General features: G+C 33.9%; 1 protein-coding gene across 5 annotated transcripts in view; it reads left to right on the top strand.

The window, feature by feature from the left end:
• FOXN2 (forkhead box N2) overlaps positions 1-10,233 on the top strand; it is a 55,980-nt gene extending 45,747 nt beyond the window's left edge. For all 5 annotated transcript variants that reach the window (XM_060026660.1, XM_060026662.1, XM_060026663.1 and 2 more), the window contains 2 exons: positions 4,137-4,205; positions 5,700-10,233. In XM_060026660.1, the coding sequence (XP_059882643.1) occupies positions 4,137-4,205; positions 5,700-6,223 (593 nt within the window). In that variant the 3' untranslated portion in view covers positions 6,224-10,233. The remainder of the gene's footprint in view (positions 1-4,136; positions 4,206-5,699) is intronic.
• The last annotated feature ends 9,585 nt before the right edge of the window (positions 10,234-19,818 follow it).

Genomic DNA, 19,818 nt, shown 5'->3' with positions numbered 1-19,818 from the left:
ATGTGATCGTTTAGTGTGGGCAAGGCAAATGAAGAAGTTTAAGCAGGCATTAGCCAAATCAAGGAGAGCGTATTTAGCATAATGAGTTTGAACTTCTTCCTATAACTATAACATTAGTTCGCATTGAATTCCTGACTGTGGTGTTTCGCATGCATTGCAGCAACTCTTTGAGGTATTGTTACCCTCTCTTACAAATAAGGAAGCTGAACTTCAGAGAGATTAAGTAACTTTCTCAAAGTCACACAACTAGTAAATGGTATAGAAGGAACTCTGATTTCAAAGCCTGCACTCCTACCAGATATGAGGCGTTGGAGGAACTGCTGAAGGTCTTTAAAGAATGAGATGACATTGTCAGTTTTGTGTTTTGTAAAGATCACAGAAGTTTCATTGTTGGCTCCAGTATTAGAATCCAATATAAGATTCATCTGTCACTTCACAGAATCATCTTTTTTAAAGTCTAATCTTTTTTGCTCATCTTGCCAGTAGCTATTTTACAGTATTGTATAGCGGGCAGCAGGAGGCACAGGAATCTCATACTGAGATAGCAAAACAAAAGCTGTTTTTGTCAATATTTGGTGTGGGTTTGGAGTAAATTCATCTGTTTAAAAATATTTATCGTGCGCACTTGTGTGCTGGGCACTGTTCTAGGCACCAAGGATATATCAGTGAACAAAGAAGACAAAAACGGAACTATATTCTAGTTAGTAAATTTTAGTATTTATACTTAAGCACTAGCATACTACAAGGAAATATGAAATTTAGACAGTTAATGATGAAGTTAGGGGCTAAGTGCATATCTAAGTTCAATTTTCAGGTTACAAATTAGCATAATTTTTATCTTAATTGAAATGAAAGTAAACTGGTGGTCCAAGCAGCTTAAAGTCTTAGTAATTTTTTGAAATCGCTCTCCTACTTCTTTAAAGAATCATGAGAAACAGCTTCTCTGTTTGGATGCTCTGTAAATGTGTATATTGGTTTTGATAAAGGCAGTAAATCCTATTATATTTATTACTTAGCTTATAACCATTTAAATTCTGCCTCTGGTTCTCATATCATTCCTTAAGCAAATGGACTGAGAATCAGATGATAGAAACTTATTTGTCTTATTGTAACCCTCACTTTCACATAGTTAAGCCTGATGTCTTTTAAATTTTTTTCTCAATTATTAATAATTTCTTAGCATCAAGGCTAAGAAAATATAAACCAGGAGGCATAAATTAACACTTTTTACAGAGATTTATTTGAACCAGTTATTAAATCAGTAGCATATTTTGAACCCCAGTCAGAACTATGAAGGATAAAAAGGGAAATAATATGACTTAACTAAGTTGTTGTTGTTATTGTTTAACTCACTGTTTTGATGGCTCTCATGGCTCTAATGACAAATGACTGTAAACTGGAAGTGAATTATAGGATTAAACTAAATAGTGTCAGAGAAAATATATACAAAAGACTTTATAAATGAACCAAATTTTTATTCTTCATGAACTGAATATGTTAAATAATATAGCTAATAGTATGTTTATTAAAACCCAGCACCATCTTTAAAACAGCATGAAGTACTTACTAATGAAAAAAAGCATTATGAAGTGTGTTCAGTTGTGACAATAAACAAATAAGTCTTAAGTTTAATTTTAATACCAAAACTGATTTGGTACTATAAATAAAAATTGTTTGTAAAATCTACACAGACAGTTTTTGTTCCAAGAAGTTCAAGATTGTATTGATAACCAGGTGTTCTTGATTACCGAGTGTCTGCGATCATTGGTGCTTATTTTAACACTGAAGTTAAACTTTTTTTTAGTTAATTGGCAAGGCATTGTGGGAAGCATACTTAGCAAATGTTCTGAACCAAACAAATCAGATGTAGATAAAATCCTTTTGCAAAGAAGTTTTTGCAAAGAAGTAATTTCATGTGGGAAAATTCAAATTAATTTGCCTGTAACAAATTCCTACAAGAAATAAGGGTATTTAAGGAACACTTTTCCTATCATTCTACTGTTATAGAAACAGTACCTAATTTTGTTATTATTTTAAGAAAGGAAATGGTACAGGATAAGTCTCTTAATCAATTTTCTTTAGTTTTAGGTATTTCAGAAATTAAGAATGTTTTATAGGTGCTTCATTTATAAGATTAATAAATTTCCTGAAATTGTTTCCTCATTATAATGCATTTCAGTATTAGATTCTCTCCCTCACTACCACTCCCTTTTTTTTTTTAATAAAGTTGGAAACAAGGTAGATATTTAATTATTTCATGGAGCAGGAGTCTCTCTGTTAGTATAATGCCATGCAAGTTGTGCCCTGCACAAGGACACCTGGCTGAGGCAGTGAATGGGCTTTGAAATCAGCCAGCACTCCAGTCCCCAAGCTGTGTGCCTTGGTATAGGGAAACATTCACCTGGAGGCAAGTTTTTTTTTTTTTCCAGTTCACACAGAGATACAATATGGGCTATAGCTGTACCTTTTTTTCTTCAAAGACATGTTAGAATACTGAACTCTATCGTATTGTAGTCAGATCTTATTCTGAAAGATAGGAATTGCAGAGGTCTTTGTTTTGCTAGCCTCTGTGGCTGTGGCATGTGGGAATCACTGATTCAAATTCTTTTTAACTTGCTGTTTTTTTCTGCCTGAAATGCTTTTCCTTTGGGTGTCTTCATGGTTTCATTCTCTCACCTCCCTGAGGTTTTTGCTCAACTGTTACCTCTCCTTGAGGCCTTCCCTAACCTCTACTTAAAATTGCAACCACCTTTCCCCTCATTCTATGTCTCCCTTCCCCCTTAATTCTTCTCCCTAGTGTTTTTCACTCTGATATACTGTATTTCTTTGTGTTATGAGAGGTTAGGGATTTTCCTGTTTTGTTTTCTGCTATATTCTCACAGCCTGGAATGATGTCAGCCTTATAACAGGACACTCTATTGAATGAATAACAGAATAGAGAATTTCCAGTATACTCGGTAATTTTCTACAAAATTTCCTACTCTAATTATAGATGCTTAGTAAGTATTAAGGGATGATGATAGAGTACAAATTGAAGGCCTGGGTTCTGGAGGTAGACTGCACAGGTTTAAATCCCACCTCTGTTGTTCTTAGAGGCCCATCTTTGTCCATTTTCTAAGTTGATAATACTTAGAACATGCCAAAGACTCTGTAATTTGGTGATAATCAGCTTAATCTAAGGAAAGGAGGGAGGGCAAAGATGTAATATATTCTTTACACATTTATCAAGGAACCACTATTTGTTCCAGGCTTATGGAACATAAAGAGGATAAGACATGATTCCTATCTTAAGGAAGCTGACAGTCTAATTGGAAAGACATTCATCTAGAGACTCTGATTCATGAGATCACATTTTATTCAAGGGAAAAGAGTATAGTATTATGTGCTCCTTCATAGCAACAATCTTCTGATAAGTTAAGCCTGTTTATTAAGGTCAAAAACATTTCCTGCCTTCACACAGTTTATGGTCAAGATGAGGAGAAAGCAAGTCACTATCCTCATGAATTTATTATCAAAAATAACTTTATAATTAGATATTACAAGTAAAATGCAAAACTTTGGGGTAATAAAAATTTTCCAGCTTTGAGATATAGAAATGGGGGGTTTCATATCAGTCTTGTTTTAAACTTATTCTTTATAACCTAAAATTTATAAACATTTTCTAACTTTTCCTTCACATTTTAGATTATACCATTTTACATTTATTCAGTCACGATTGTTCAGACTAACAGAGATGGCTAAGATGGAGAGGGGTGAACTTTTAGTACAGAAGTAGGTATGAGAGCATAATGACCTCTGGAATAGAACCTGCTGATTTTACCAGCCTTTCTTTTAAAACCCATTTTTCTTATGGAATATCCATAATTATGTTTGAGCTCTTGAGTATTATATAAATCTGTAGTACTTGTAGGCTTGTATATAATTATGACTAAAGACAGTATTAATATTTTTGTGTTTTCTTGGCTAATTTAATCTGTTTAAGGGCAATCCTTATTGAAATGCAGGTCAGGTTCTTATTTTCATTGTGAATAATTAAAGAAGAGAACTTTCTTTATCTCTAGTACCTCTTAATTCTCCTTTATAATAGACTCTCTTTTATAAAGAACATGAATATTATCACTCTTTTCCTTTTTCAGAATCTGATATTGACGCTGCCACTGCAATGATGCTTTTAAATACTTCTATAGAACAAGGAATTTTGGAATGTAAGCAATCACACTTTTCTTTTTAAAATACATTTTTTGTGAGTGTCTTTCAAATGTCATTTTTTTTTTTTTAATATTTATTTATTTGGCTGCTCCAGGTCTTAGTTGCGGCACACGGGATCTTCGCTGTTTCATGCAGGTTCTTTTAGTTGCAGCATGTGGGCTCTTTAGTTGTGGCATGCGGCGTCTTTCAGTTGCGGCATGTGGGATCTAGTTCCCTGACCAGAGATAGAACCTGGGCCCCCTGCATTGGGAGCACGGAGTCTTAACCGGGGAAGTCCCTCAAATGTCATTTAGGATGCAAAATATTAGTGTTGCAGGCAGAATTACTTCTTCCTAACTAGATTGTGTTTTCATCTGAATAACTTAGTTTCTGTTTTATTATATTTTAATTTATGTGAGCAGTTGAGAGATCGAGGCTAATGCTGTGATAGATCTTGTTACATTGACTAAGAAATGAAGAAATAAATAGCATACTTAGAAATTAAGCTTGAAGATTTAAAAGTAAAAATGAAAGCTATGAGTAAGAAAACATAGAAAAGTATGTTTATAACCTTGAAATGGAAAAAGCCTTTTTTGAGATGAGATACAAAATGCGAAATCCATAAAAGCTGTGTAAATTTAATTAAACATCAAAATTTTAGAGTTCTGACAACAGCAGATATCTTTAAGCATAACACTGGGACAACATATTTCTTCACTTTATATACAGACAAAGGAATAATATTGAGTATACATGTGTATATAAAAAAGATTTTATAAGTAAGAAATAAGGAAACAGTTCAACAGAAAAGTCAGCAAAATATATGAATAGGTGGGCCTCAGAGGAGGAAATATATAGATGGACAACACACGTTTGAAAAGATGCGGCTTCTCTAGAAATCAGGGAGATACAAAATGAAACGATATTGATACTATCTTTTTGTCCATGAGATTATGAAAAATTAAAATGATTGATAATATTAGGGGTTAAGTATAGGAAATGGGTATTGTCATACACTGTAGAATATAAATTGGTACAACCATTTTGGAAGGCAGTTTGGAAATACCAATTAAAACTTACAATGTGTATATTCTTTTACTTATTAATTATATTTCTTGTTACCTCTCCTAGAAAAATATTGTGTATGTGTAAGAAAAGGCTTGTGGATGGATTTTCATTGCAGTATTATTTGTAATAGTGGAAAACTGGCAACAACCTAAATATCAATAAGTAAATGGTTAGCTAACCAGTGGCACATTGATATTGAGGCATTCTGTGCAAGCAGCTCAAAGTAATTATATTGTCCATGGAAAGGTCAAGACATACCATTAAGTGGTTTAAAAATGTTTCACATTAATACCTACAGGATGATATGGTCTGCATAAAATTTGAAAACCCACAAAACATTACCAATCTAAAGCACTTATTCAGGAGTGATGTAGTAGTTTTAAATGGCCTGTTTCTGCAATCAGATGCATTTGATTTATTGATGGAAGCTTTATTTTCCACAGGTGAGAAGCCTCTTCCTCTTAAAACAGCAGTGCAAAAAAAAAGGAGTTATAGCAATGCATTTAATCATTCCAGTGCTATGCGATTACACGAGAGTGATTCTTTAGCCACCAGCATTGATCCAAAAGAAGACCACAATTACAGTGCAAGTAGCATGACAGCACAGCGTTGTGCATCCAGGTCTAGTGTGTCTTCCCTGTCTTCTGTGGATGAGGTATATGAATTTATCCCAAAGAGTAGCCATGTAGGAAGTGATGGCAGTGAAGGATTTCACAGTGAAGAAGATACAGACGTTGATTATGAAGATGATCCTCTTGGAGACAGTGGCTATGCATCACAGGCTTGTGCAGATACCTCTGAAAAAGGGCAGCCAGACAAAAAGATGCGAAAACAGTCGTGTCAAGAAATTGATGAGGAGCTCAAAGAGGCAGCTGGATCTCTGCTCCACCTTGCTGGAATTCGTACATGTCTAGGTTCCCTAATAAGTACTGCAAAGACACAAAATCAAAAGCAGCGGAAAAAATAGAAATACTTATTAGTGTGAAATTATTTTTAAATGTGGCAATACTCTTCTACTTAATTCTTTACAAGGGATATCAAAGCCATAATGGACTTCTTTTGTTTCAGGGTGGGGGAGGGGTGCTAATTACCTGTTTATTTCTAAACATTTTTGTTTTTTAAATTTTTATTAAATAATTGCTGTTAGGATCATGCCCAATCATAAATATGATGTGAAGTCCTAAAAGCATAATTTCTGTGATAAGTGTGATAAGATTTGGAAATATTATGTAAAAAAAATCCCCAGCCTCTGTCTTAAACTTGTAGGGAAAATCTTTTATTCTATTAATGTGTCCAAATATATGAATTGGCAACTCTGTAACATATTTTTTTCATTTTCTCTTCCAATCTGTAATTAATTATAGTTGCTGATCCAGCTAAAAATTTTGCTGCTTTCTTTCTCACATACTCCTCTCTTGACACAATGCAATCCAGTAGGATGAGATTTCAATTTTTTATTTTGTCTTAGTTTTTGTTTTTAATTATTTTTTGTTGACACATGAACAAAGTTGAATATAAATTGGAAAAGATCCTAGATGTCTAGAAAGTTCCTTTTGGATACATAGGCAGTACAGCAAAAATTCTAAGATTTAGAAAAGGCAATTTTGTGATGTAATTTCATTTAAGAACCCTGTAATTCCTACTACTGTATTATCTTTGAAATTTTTTAACTTCCCAGATATTGCATAGCATTTATTGGAGCCATTTCTTCTTTCCCAAAGTGCTTTGCAACCATTGTTTGAATTTTAGCCACTAACTGTCTTTGTTGAGGAGAAACTATCCAATGAGAGGATATAGCCATAGAGTGTATTAGGAAGTTAACACCCATTTTGGCACACTTCTGCAATAAGAGGATCTTTCATTTGCTTGTTAAATGTCCTGCATTCTGAGAATCTTGTAGTACGAATGGAGTGTAATCTAATATAAACACTTTGAATACGTATTACTTATGTTATCGTAAATAAAGGTAGATCATTTAGGAAAAAAATTCTGCCCAAACTTTGTATGAATTAAATTTGTATGTGCACCCAGTTAAGGTAAAGGATTTAACAAAACTATAGAGACAAAATGCCTTCGTGGATTTCAAAATTCGTATAAAATTAAATCTTATATAATACATCCTTTTGAGGAGGCAGTGTAATACCTATTATGTGCCATTAAATCCATGCTAAAAGATTTTGTTACTGTTCGAAATGTGTATTGACCAAGGCCTTTTTCAGTATTTGAACAAATCTGCTTGTATGATACATTTTTTCATATCATTTATATAATGTGACTATATCATTCAAAAGGAACAGGGATACTAATAAAACTCAACTTATTCACTATATATTTTTTTACAATGGCAGGAGCAACTTTCCAAAAGTTCAGTCTTATCTCATGCTACATCCTGTTTCATAGACAATGACCTTGTTTTCATTTTCTGATAATTTCATATATACATATACATACACACATATACGTACATACACACATAAGCTCACGATTTTGGTTTGTTACTTTCAGCTACTTCTATGACAATAAAGCATTTTCTTGGATTTTTTTTTAAACAAATATTTTTAACTTGTAGAGTTTATTTGGGCAAAACTGAAACGAGAAGCATAATGAAAACGTCTTTTTCAGTTGGCAAGACTTTAAGCCAGGGATAACAACATTAATATTACCTGTCCTGTTCCCATGTTAATTGTAATTGAACCTGGATAGCCACATTTATAGAATCGGTGCTGTTGAAAAATAGTAATCTTTCAATGTGTTGATAATGAATAAGTGTGCAGGATGAGGTATTGGATTTTTTTGTTCTTCGTATATGTCACATCTGCTACAGAAAATGGCTAACCCAAGTTAACATCTTTTACTGTAGACAGTGCTTATAACACCAGAAATTGTTTTTACCATGGTATAAGTAGTACCGAGATTATAAAAATCATTTTAATAACAAAATGTTTTTAAGCTATTTACTGTGGCCCTCTGTATAGACCTTATTAACAGTGTTTTAATGATCTGGTTCTAATTTATCTTGTTCAGCTGAAATTCTGTACCGCAAATGTTCTGTCTGGTTCCAGTCCATTAGATAATTAGTATTTGTGAAGTAAAGGAAAGTAAGATAAGGAGGGGGAAAGTCCTTCCCAGTTCAAATAGAGATCTTCAAAGTTATTTTTGTTTTAATATAAATAACAATAACTCTTTAAACTTGATTTTCTCTCCCTCTTCATTGTACTCTTCCCACAAATTTAAAAGTTAAAAGTTCTGTTCATCACTAGCAAGGTCAATAAACTTTCACACTAAAACCTAACAGGAAGAAGTTATAGGATATTTTATATTGAATTCTTATATAGAATTCAGTGCATCACTTTCCATGTGCTGATTTACCAAGGCAGTTATTTTTAAGGTGAAGAACCTTTTTAATTATGGTCCACCATTAATACTTCCATAGACATCCCATTCCTCAGGTTTGTTGAGATAAAAACATAGCTAATAACCACCCAGTTAAGGAAAGTCATTTCAAGTCCTATGGACTGGAAATTATTTCTAAGAATATATTACTAGCAAATTTTACTATAATAAAAACAACTTGGCAATCCTGGAGAGATTTTATATTTTAAAACTGTGACTTAAACTAACATATAATTTGCCTTGCATCAATATAAATTGTTACAACCGATTCCAGTTTATAATAGATCCCTAGTAGAAGTTTTAACAGTTAATCTTCATCTTTCACATCCCAAATAGAATCAGTGTTTCATGAATATGTATTTTTGAAATTGATTTGTGCAATATATTACTAAGTTAGTTCATGTTTTATTTTACTTTTCAAATTCAGAGAAAGAAAGTATTACATGGAGAAGCTAATTATTGGTGGATCACCTCCTTTTCTCCACCTTTGAGCCTTTCATGTCCTCCTTGTAACCAATGTGACTTCTCTTAACTCAGATTCCTTTGTATATAGTAAAGTTTAGAATATATATATTTTTTCTTTTGCTACTTTCTGAGGCATTATGTAAAGTGTCATACTGGGTCGTCAGTTAAATATATGTTAGCACGAATTCAAAACTAGAGAAAGTTTTAAGGGGGGAATGTGTGTGTCTTCGTAGACCAGGAGGCCTTTCCCAGCAATTTAAGCAACAGGTGTGAATACTTCACAAAGCTGTGAAGACTATTGTCTTAAATACTACAGTAACTTAACAACCTTTTGTGAAGACCATAGCATTTAATTAAGAAACTTTGAGGCTTTCTAGTTTACATATATTTTATAGTTTTTTGTTAGTTTGAAATGTTATATAAGCTTTGATTTAAACAAAGTTTGCTTTAGTATGTTAATGATGTAGTCAAAATATTTATTGAAAGACAAAGTAGAGTATTTTAATGTTATACCTGCCATTTTTTTAAAAGCACATTTTTTGCATCTAACTGCCAGTGCCATTGTCAAAACTTGTTTTTAAAATTGTTGTACATTTCTTATTAAACTAAGTGCTTAATTTTAAAGTATTATGTTGCCATTACATAGTGTATAAAAATGTATAATTGCCAATTCATTGTAACTATTATTTATTTTTAAGTGAAAGAATGCTGATTCAAGAAATTTGAGTTATTAAACTGTCCTTATCCTCTTTTCTAATGTAGCATAAAAATTACCGAGTTTGAGTTATAATTGCCAGTAAGTAGATGACCAGTCCAAGTGTACCACTTCTCAGTTGCCAGTCTTTGCTCATATTAAAAACAACTTAACAAATGTTTAGTTTTTGTATCTAATCTCTGATTATTAAATTGTTTATAAAGTTTATTTTTACCAAAGAGATGCAATTCATTATGATAAAGTATTACAGAATAAACCTTGTTTTATAACGTACTTGTACTTTCTCTCTCCTTTGGGGGTTGGTAGTGTAGATGTGTAGGTGGTTCATACTCCTACACTGACACACTCTTTCTATTCCAGTGTTACAAAGTTGGAGTCATGCAGATGAAGAATAAAAGTTTTAATTTCAGAATTTTTTAAAGGCTATTTTTTGAAAGTATTCTTTTTCCTGGTTTTTATATGTCATCTTGATCATTGAAAGCTAAAATAGTGTGAATTACATTATTCTCTTCCTGAAGTTGAACTTTTCCTGTTCGTATATATAATGAGATATTTTGAAATATAACTAAGAAAAATTGAGTAGAATATGTAATTATTAAGGTTTATTTCTGAGAATTCCCTGGTGGTCCAGTGGTTAGGACTGTGCACTCTCACTGCTGAGGGCCTGGGTTCAGTGCCTGGTCAGGGAACTAAGATCCCACAAGCCACACGGCACGGCCGAAAAAAAAGACTATTTCTAAATACAGTTGACCCTTGAACAACGTGGAGGTTAATTCACATATAACTTATAGTCAGCCCTCTGTATCTTCAGTTCCTCCGTAAAGGCAGATTCAACCAACTGTGGACTGTGTAGTATTGTAGTACTTACTATTGAAAAATATCCAAGTATGAGTAGACTCTCGAAGTTCAAACCCACCTTACTCAAGGGTCAACTGTACAGTAGTTTTACTTCAAAAATACCCACAATAATCACCTGTTAAAAATTGGGCATCCATTGTAAAATGGAATAATCTACAGCCACTACTTTGATTTTAATTTCCCCTGTCACTTCTTTGAAGTTCTGTGCTGGTCATTTAAACGGTAGTATCTACCTAGAGTTGCGTATTCAAAATGAGTTGGTGAGACAGCCATATTGATTTTAAACTCCCTTTGAAATCCAGATTCATTTAAAAGTAGCCATTTGGGATTCATGTATTTGTCCCTTTAAAGAGAATCTTATTCTCACTGTTAGATTCACCACTTTCTCGCTCATACAAGTTCTGAGCTAGTATAATTTTTATACACCATTTTTAGAAAAATATTAAAATATAGGTTAAAACATGTTTAGTCTTTTCCTCAAGAATTTCAGGACATGGATCTTTGTTTTTTTGTTTTTGGGGAAATGAAGCTAGCAAAATACAAAAATTTAGATATAAAAGTGTTGAGGATCTTTAAGAATGAAAATAATTACTAATCTTAGAAATAGCCATATTAATATGCTCCATGAAATTTTAAGTAGAGGAATGTTTAGACGCTGTCATCCTCTAAATTAAAATAGCCATGTGCTACACAGAGAATATAACTTATATTTAAGGATAGTTTGTGTTCCAAAGATTGTTGGAAAACTAGAAACACTCTTCAGTGAACTCCAGAGCAAGTTATGTACCTCATAATATAGTGGATAAACAACAATCCCCTCTTAACTGAAAGTGATTCTTACACAGAAATTTTGTTTAGGTGGATTTTCTTCCATTATAGATTTTCCTTAACCGTGAGGTTTTGGTTCAAGTAAATACTTAACAAATCCACCTTGTTGGGAAATTTTAATAATAGAGGAAACTAGGAGTTGTGCAGGAAAGAAAGATTGTAAAAATTATTAATTTAGGGGAGATTTAAGAACCTGAAGCAAAATTGCTATCTGCTGGTTGAGAATTTGAAATAGAGACTGCAGCCAGATTAAAGTACTCTGCAGTCGGGAATTCCCTGGTGGTCCAATGGTTAGGACTTGGTGTTTTAAGCGAGGCTAAATAAAGTGCTCTGCCATGGAACTAAATTCATACGATAATCCTGTATATTGAGACGAATTGACAAGAAGTTGCACACCCTTTGTGAACTGAACATCTTTTCACTGAAGTATTTCAGTGCTTAATCCCAAGCACTGGGTTTTAAGTGTTGGACATACAATACACACTAAGAAGAAAAATAGACAGTCCCTCTCAAAAATGTAAACACAATTGTGAATTGTGGTGATTGCCATGAAAGAAGAAAATAAGGAGCTCTCAAAATATATAACATTTAATCTGGGGTTTCAGGGGAGGTTACCCTGAGGAATGTAATTTAAGCTGAAATCTGAAAGAAGCAGGTAATTTTGGAATGAAAGCATGGCAAATTCTTCTGGGCAAGGATAATAGCATTCACTAAGAGCCCTGTGATTGGAGGAAACATGAGATTTTCAGTGAAGTAACAGGCTAGTCTTACAAAGCAAAAGAGCTGGGGCCAAACTTTGCAAAGCCACGTGAGTCAAATTAAAGATTTGGGCTTTTATTTTAAGTACGTAGGGAAGCCGATGAAGGTGTATGTGGTTTAAGAAATCACCCTAACACTTTGTTTATGGGTTTTTTCCCCCAATTTTATTCCATGACTTGGTTTTCTCCCCCCCTTTTTTTTTTGTATTGGAATATAGTTGATTTACAATGTTTCAGGTGTATAGTAAAGAGATTCAATTATATGTATATAACTGAATATATATATATATACACACACACTTTACAGATTCTTTTCCATTATAGGTTATTACAATATTTTGAATACAGTTCCCTGTGCTATACAATAGGTCCTCGTTGTTTCACCCTGACACTTTGACTTGCAGCCATAATGAAGTAACAGGGTCAGATTTAAGCTCCTCTGTAAACAACCAGAAAACTGGGCAAAATATATGAAATATTTTTGACGCGATCAATAAGAGTGATACAATTCTAGCCAAATTAATGGGGAAACATAAAAAGGACACAAATTAGCAAAATCAGAAATGAAATGAGACATAAGGACAGATCCTACAGGTATTAAAAGGATAATAAAAGAGTACTATTAAGACCGTTAAGCCAATTCATTCAACTTAGATGAAATGAACAAATTTTTCTGAAGTATAATTGACCTACAATATTATATTAGTTTCAAGTGTACAGCATAGCATGGTGATTCAATATTTTTATACATTACAAAATGATTACCACGATAAGTCTAGTTACCATCTGTCACCATACAAAGTTATTACGATATTACTATATTCCCTATGCTGTACATTACATCCCTGGGACTTATTTTACAGCTAAAGTTTATACCTCTTAATCTCCCTCACCTATTTCACTCATTTATTCCATCGCACCTCCCCTCTGGCAACAACCAGTTTGTTCTATATACGTATCTATGAATCTGTTTCTGTTTTGTTACATTTGTTTTGATTTTTAGATTCCACATATAAGTGAAATCATACTGTATTTGTCTTTGTCTTATTTCATTTAGCATAATACACTTTAGGTCCACCCATATTGTTACAGGCTGCAAGATTTCATTTTTTATGGCATATATATATAGATAGATAGGTAGATATTTATGTGTGTGTGTGTGTGTGTATGTATGTATATATTCCACATCTTTATTCATCTATCAGTGGACACTTAGGTTGCTTCCATATCTTGGCTATTTTAAATAATGCTGCAATGAAAATAGAGATTAATATATGTTTTTGAATTCGTGTTTTTGTTTTCTTCAGATACCCAGAAGTGGAAATGCTGGATCATGGTAGTTCTAATATTTTGAGGAATCTCCATACTGTTTTCCATATTGGCTGTACCAATTTACATGCCCACAAATAGCACAAGGATTCCTTTCATCTACATCCTTCCCAACACCTGTCATTTATTGTCTTTTTGATAGTAGCTTTTCTGACAGGTGTAAGGTGGTATCTCTCTGTGGTTTTGATTTGCATTTCCATTATGATATTGATGTTGAGCACCTTTTCATGTGTCTGTTGCCATCTGTATGTCTTCTTTGGGAAAATGTCTATTCAGATTCTCTACCCATTTTTCAATCAGGTTGTTTGTTTTTTTTGATGTTGACTTGTATGAGTCCTCTACATTTTGGATAGTAATCCCTTATCAGTTATATCATCTGCAAATATTTTCTTCTATTCAGAAGGCTGTTTTCTCATTTGTTAATAGTTTCTTCACTGTGCAAAAGCTTTTTAGTTTGATGTAGTCCCTTTTGTTTATTTTTGTGCTTATTTCCCTTGCCTGAGGGGAAGAATATTGCTAAGACAAATGTCAAAGAGCATATTACTAAGCTTTCTTCTAAGAATTTTATGGCTTCAGGTCTTACATTTAAGTCTTTAATCCATTTTGAGTTTATCTTTGTATATCGTGTGAGAAAGTAGTCCAGTTTGATTCTTTTGCATGTAGCTGCCCAGTTTTCCCAGCACCATTTATTGAAGAGGCTGTCTTTTCCCCATTGTGTGCTCTCGATTCTTTGTCATAGATTAATTGATATTATAAGCATGGGTTTATTTCTGGGCTCTCTGTTCTCTTCCACTGATGTATATGTCTGTTTTTGTGCCAGTACTATACTGTTTTATTTACTGTAACTTTGTAGTATACCTTGAAATCAAATAGCATAATACTTCCAGCTTTGTTCTTTCTCAAGATTATTTTAGTAATACAGGGTCTTTTGTGTTTCAGTTCAAAGTACTTGTTTTAGTTCTGAGAAAAATGCATTGGTATTTTGATAGAATTGCATAGAATCTGAAAAATTGCCTGGGGAATCCAGTCATTTTAGCAATATTAATTCTTCCAGTCCATGAGCATGGAATATTTGTTTGTGTTATGTTCAATTTCTTTCATCAATGTCTCATAGTTCTCCCAGTACAGGTCTTTTACCTCCTTAGTTAGATTTATTCCTAGGTACTTTATTCTTTTTGATGTAGTTATAAGTGTTGGCTGTAGGTTTGTCATATATGACTTAATAAAAGTCGTATGTTCAGTTATGTTCCTTCTGTACCCACTTCACTGAGAGTTTTTATCATAAATGATATTGAATTTTGTCAAAAGTTTTCTGCATCTATTGAGATGATCATATAATTTTTATTCTTCAATTTGTTAATATGGTGTATCACATTGATTTGAGATATTGAACCATCCTTTCATTCCTGGGATAAATCCCACTTAATCATGGTGTAGGATCCTTTTAATGTATTGTTGAGTTCAGTTTGTTAATACTTTGTTGAGGATTTTTGAATTTATGTTCCTGTGTTGGCCTGTAATTTTCTTTTTTTGTAGTACCTTTGTCTGGTTTTGGTATCAAAGTGATGTTGGCCTCAAAGAATGAGTTTGGAAGCATTCCTTTCTCTTCAATTTTTTGGAATAGTTTGACAAGGATAGGTGTTAACTCCTTTAAATATTTGGTAGAATTCACCTGTGAAGCCATCTGAAACGTCCTGGACGTATGCTTGTTGGGAGTGTTTAAATTATTGATTCACTTTCATTAGTGATAATCAGTCTGTTCATATTTTCTATTTCTTCCAGATTCAGTCTTGGGAGGTTATGCATTTCTAGGAATCTGTTCATTTCTTCTAGGTTGTCCATTTTATTTGTGTATAATTGTTCATAGTAATCTCTTATGATCCTTTATATTTCTGTGGTGTCAGTTGTAAGTTCCCTTTCATTTCTGATTTTGTTTATTTGAGACTGTTCTCTTTTTTCCTTGATAAGTCTGGCTAAAAGTTTATCTATTTTGTTTATCTTTTCAAAGAACCAGATCTTAGTTTTCTTCATCTTTTCTATTGTCTTTTAGTCTCTATTTCACTTATTTGTGCTATGATCTTTATTACTTCTTTTCTTCTAACTTTGGGTTTTGTTTGTTCTTTTTCTAGTTCCTTTAGGTGTAAGTTTAGGTTATATTAGATTTTTTGTTTGTTTGTTGAGGTAGGCTTGTATCACTATAAACTTACCATAAATAATATATAATATAATATACATACAATGTATATACATACCATAATGCATACCATATTTTGTTTACCTATTCATCTGTTGATGAACATTTGAGTTGTTTCTACCTGTTGGGTCTTATGCATAATGCTGCTGTGAACATTGGTGCACAAGTATCTGTTTAAATACCTACTTTCAATTTTGGTGGGTATATACCTAGAAGTAGAATTACCAGATGATATGACAATTCTGTGTTCAGTTTTTTTGTGGAACCATGATACTGTTTTCTACAGCAGCTGTACCCTTTTACATTCCCACAGCAATGCTCAAATGGTCCAATTTTTCCATATCCCCTCCAACACTTGTTCTTTTCTTCCTTTCTCCCTCTCTCTCTCATAATAGTAATCCTAAATCATCCTAATGGAGGTGAAATAGGGTGTCTCACACTTTCCTATGTCTTGCAAACAGAGGCACTGGCAATCTTTTCTTCAGAACTATATTTTCAAGGATATTTTTATAGTGGATGACTGTGGAAGGTGGATATAGTGTCTACCTTCAGAGTAGAGGACAGGTTTCTTAGCGGCCCAGCATAATAAAGAGAATGGCTCACTTTGGGGCAAAGGTCAGACACATTTGCTTGCAGCCTTTATAAAATATTAGGGTTTCCTAAGCAGCATTCACCTGGGCTGCTCTGCACAGCCCCATGGGAAAACTGAAACCCAAAGTGACTGTGAAGCTCATGTTGCTTGCTGTACTGTAAGTAATAAATTTCTTTGTCTCTGACCCAGGAGTCTCAAGTTTTCTGCCAGCATCCATGAAACTGTAGCAGGTAAGCTTGTTAGCTTGAAAGTACTGTGAAAGCTCACATCCTTCACAGTTCTTGACATTCTTCTGCCTGATAAAAGGCATCTCTGAAAAATCTACAGCAAACATCGTATCGAATGGTGAGAGCCTGACCACTTCCCCTTTAATTATGAATAAGCCAAGGGTGTCCCCTCTCATTACTTCTATATTTTACTGGGCCTCCTCACCACTTTGGTAAGGCCAAAAAATAAAATAGAGGAGGGGCGGGGTGGGATAACTAAAGGGCATAGAGCTTGGAAAGGTAGAAATAAAGTCACCTTTATTTACAGACAACATGATTGTGTATATAAAAAATCCTAAGAAATCTACAAAAGGCTACTAGAACTAATAAATTTAACAAGGCCACAGGATACTAGGTCGAATGATTTATAAAAATCTATTGTACTCCAATATAGTAGCAGCAAACTTCTGGAAGATGAAATATTTTAAAATACAATTTACATTAGTATGCAAGAAATGAAATACAAAGGAGAAAATTTAACAAAACATGTGCAAGACCTGTGCAAAGAAAAGTATAAACCCTAGCTGAGAGAACTTAAGAACATCTAAATAAATGGACAGATACACTGTGTTCATGGATCCAAAGACTTAAATATTGTTAAGATGTCAATTCTCTCCAAATTTATCTACACATGCAATTCAGTCCCAATCAAAATCTAGCAGGTTCTTTTGAGGAAATTGGCATGCTGATTCTAAAATTTATATGGAAATGCAAATGACTTAGAATAACCAATAGCATTTTTAAACAAGAGTTGACTGGCTTATACTACCTGATTTCAAATTTCACTATAAAGTTATAATAAACACAGTATGGTTTAATACATATATTTCAATGAAACAGAATAGTCCAGAAAGAAAATCCACACATATATGAGCAGTTGATTTTTGACAAAGGTGCCAAGTTAATTCAAAGAACTAGGGATAATTTTTTTTTTTTAATGGTGCTGGACAATCGTATATACATGTGGAAAATGATGAATCTTGACTTATCTCTCACCATACATGAAAATTTATTTAAAATCAATATCATTGACCTAAATGTTAAAGCTAACAGTGTAAAACTTTTAGAAGAAAACACAGAGGAAAACCTTTTTGACTTCAGAGCAAGCAAAGATTTCTTAGATAAAACACACGAAACACAAACCATAAGAGAAAAAAATTTTTAAACTGATCCTCATCAAAATTAAAAACTCTTGCTCTCTGAAAGACACCATTAAGAAAATGAAAGAGTGGGTTTGTGCCCCGGTCCGGGAAGATCCCACATACCGCGGAGCGGCTGGGCACGTGAGCCATGGCCGCTGAGCCTGCGCGTCCGGAGCCTGTGCTCCACAACGGGAGAGGCCACAACAGTGAGAGGCCCACATACCGAAAAAAAAAAAAAAAAAATGAAAGAGCAAACAACATACTGGGAGAAAATATTCACAACATGTATATCTGACAAAGGATTGTATTCAGAATATTAAAAAAAAACTCCTACAAGTCAATATTAAAGAGACATAAACCGAGTAAAAAACAGGTAAAGATTTGAACAGACCGTTAACCCAAAATATATATGAATAGCAGAAAAATAGCAAAATATATATGAATAGCAGACCACAGAAAGATGCTCAACATCATTAGTCATCAGAGAAATGCATACTAAAACCCCAATGAGATACTACTACACATGCAATAGACTGTCTAAAATTAGAAGGATTGACAATACAAGTGAATTTAAAAATGTGAAGCAATTATAAATCTCATGGTTGCTGGTGGGAATATAAAGTAACACAGACACTTTGAAAAACAGTTTGGCAGTGTCTTATAAAGTTAAACATACACTTATTATATAGCCCAGTGTACTAGTCTATTAGGGCTGTTTGCTACAATAAACTGCCACTGACTGGATGGCTTAAGAAACGTACATTTATTTTCTCACAGTTCTGGAGGTAAGAAGTCCAAGATAGAGGTGTGGGCAGGGTGGGTGGAGTGAGAGCTAAAACACATACACAGACATTGGGGAGAAAAGCTCCTTGACCTTCTAACTCGTTTTAGCAAACCAAAAATAAGTTGTCCTATTTGAACTGCAGAGTAAAGGAGTTAATAAAAATTTGTTAGTAAGGAACAGATGAGAAGCTGAAATACATTCAACAGATTCTATTACTTTCAGAGCTGAGAGTTGAATAAAGACACCTCAAGTCAGACGGATGGCTCCCATACAAAGTATGAGATGGATCGGAGAGAAAGAAATATTCTCTGAGGAGGGTTGGGTGGGTGTGGAAAATCAGTTGCTGGGAGTTCAATGGTTTTTTAATTTTAATTAAATTAAGAACTACCTGAATCTGATCTAGTCATCTATGAAGTGTATTATCTGGAATGCTATAACTACTACTTAATGAGTGTTTTCTACTTGACAGGCTTGGCAAGTACTAAGCCAAGCATTTAGATATTGTTTGTTATTTCATTTAATCCTCATATCAACTCTTTGAGGTTAATGAGGTAATGTTATTTATAGACAAAGAAATCCACACTCAAGGAGCTTAAATTGCCAATAGTTACACCATCTAGTAAATGGTTAAAAAAAACCAAGCCTGGTTCCTAAATTTGTGCTTTAACTACCCGGCTTTTCTGCCTCTGGTTTATAGGACCAGCTAAGCACAAGAAGAATGATTGGCGTTTTATTCATTTATTCAACAAATCTTTGCCAAGGCCCTCGTGGTTCTGCAGTGAGCAAAACAGATGAAAGTCTCTGCCCTCATGGAGCTTACATTCTAGTGGGAGGAGACTGGCAAAATAAAAATTTGAAACAAAATACCGGAAGTGATAGTGCTATGAAGAAAAACAGGGGAGGAAGAGGAGAGGTGACAGCTGCTGTGTGGTCAGGCCACCCAAGATGGCTGTCCTCTTGCTCTCTGCACATCCCCTGCTCAAGCAGTGTGTTCTTCACCTATATCCTAGTCACATGACTGGTCTTCCTACATACTTGCCCCCGGCCCAGCTAGTGATTGTTCTAACTTTAGATCAGACCGTCTCCACAGGGATAACTTATCAAAGGGGTGATGAGGGGCATCCCCCTCTGCCAGTTTCCCTAGTAACCAATGAGCCAACATGATGTCATTTTCCCTATAACTGGTAACCTCCCCCTCCCACCAAGAGCGGAGACTGCCGCCATGTCCTGCCAACTGT

Source organism: Delphinus delphis, chromosome 12 (genome assembly GCF_949987515.2).
Source record: "Delphinus delphis chromosome 12, mDelDel1.2, whole genome shotgun sequence".
Classification (NCBI taxonomy): domain Eukaryota; kingdom Metazoa; phylum Chordata; class Mammalia; order Artiodactyla; family Delphinidae; genus Delphinus; species Delphinus delphis.
This window is presented reverse-complemented; position numbering and strand designations above follow the sequence as displayed.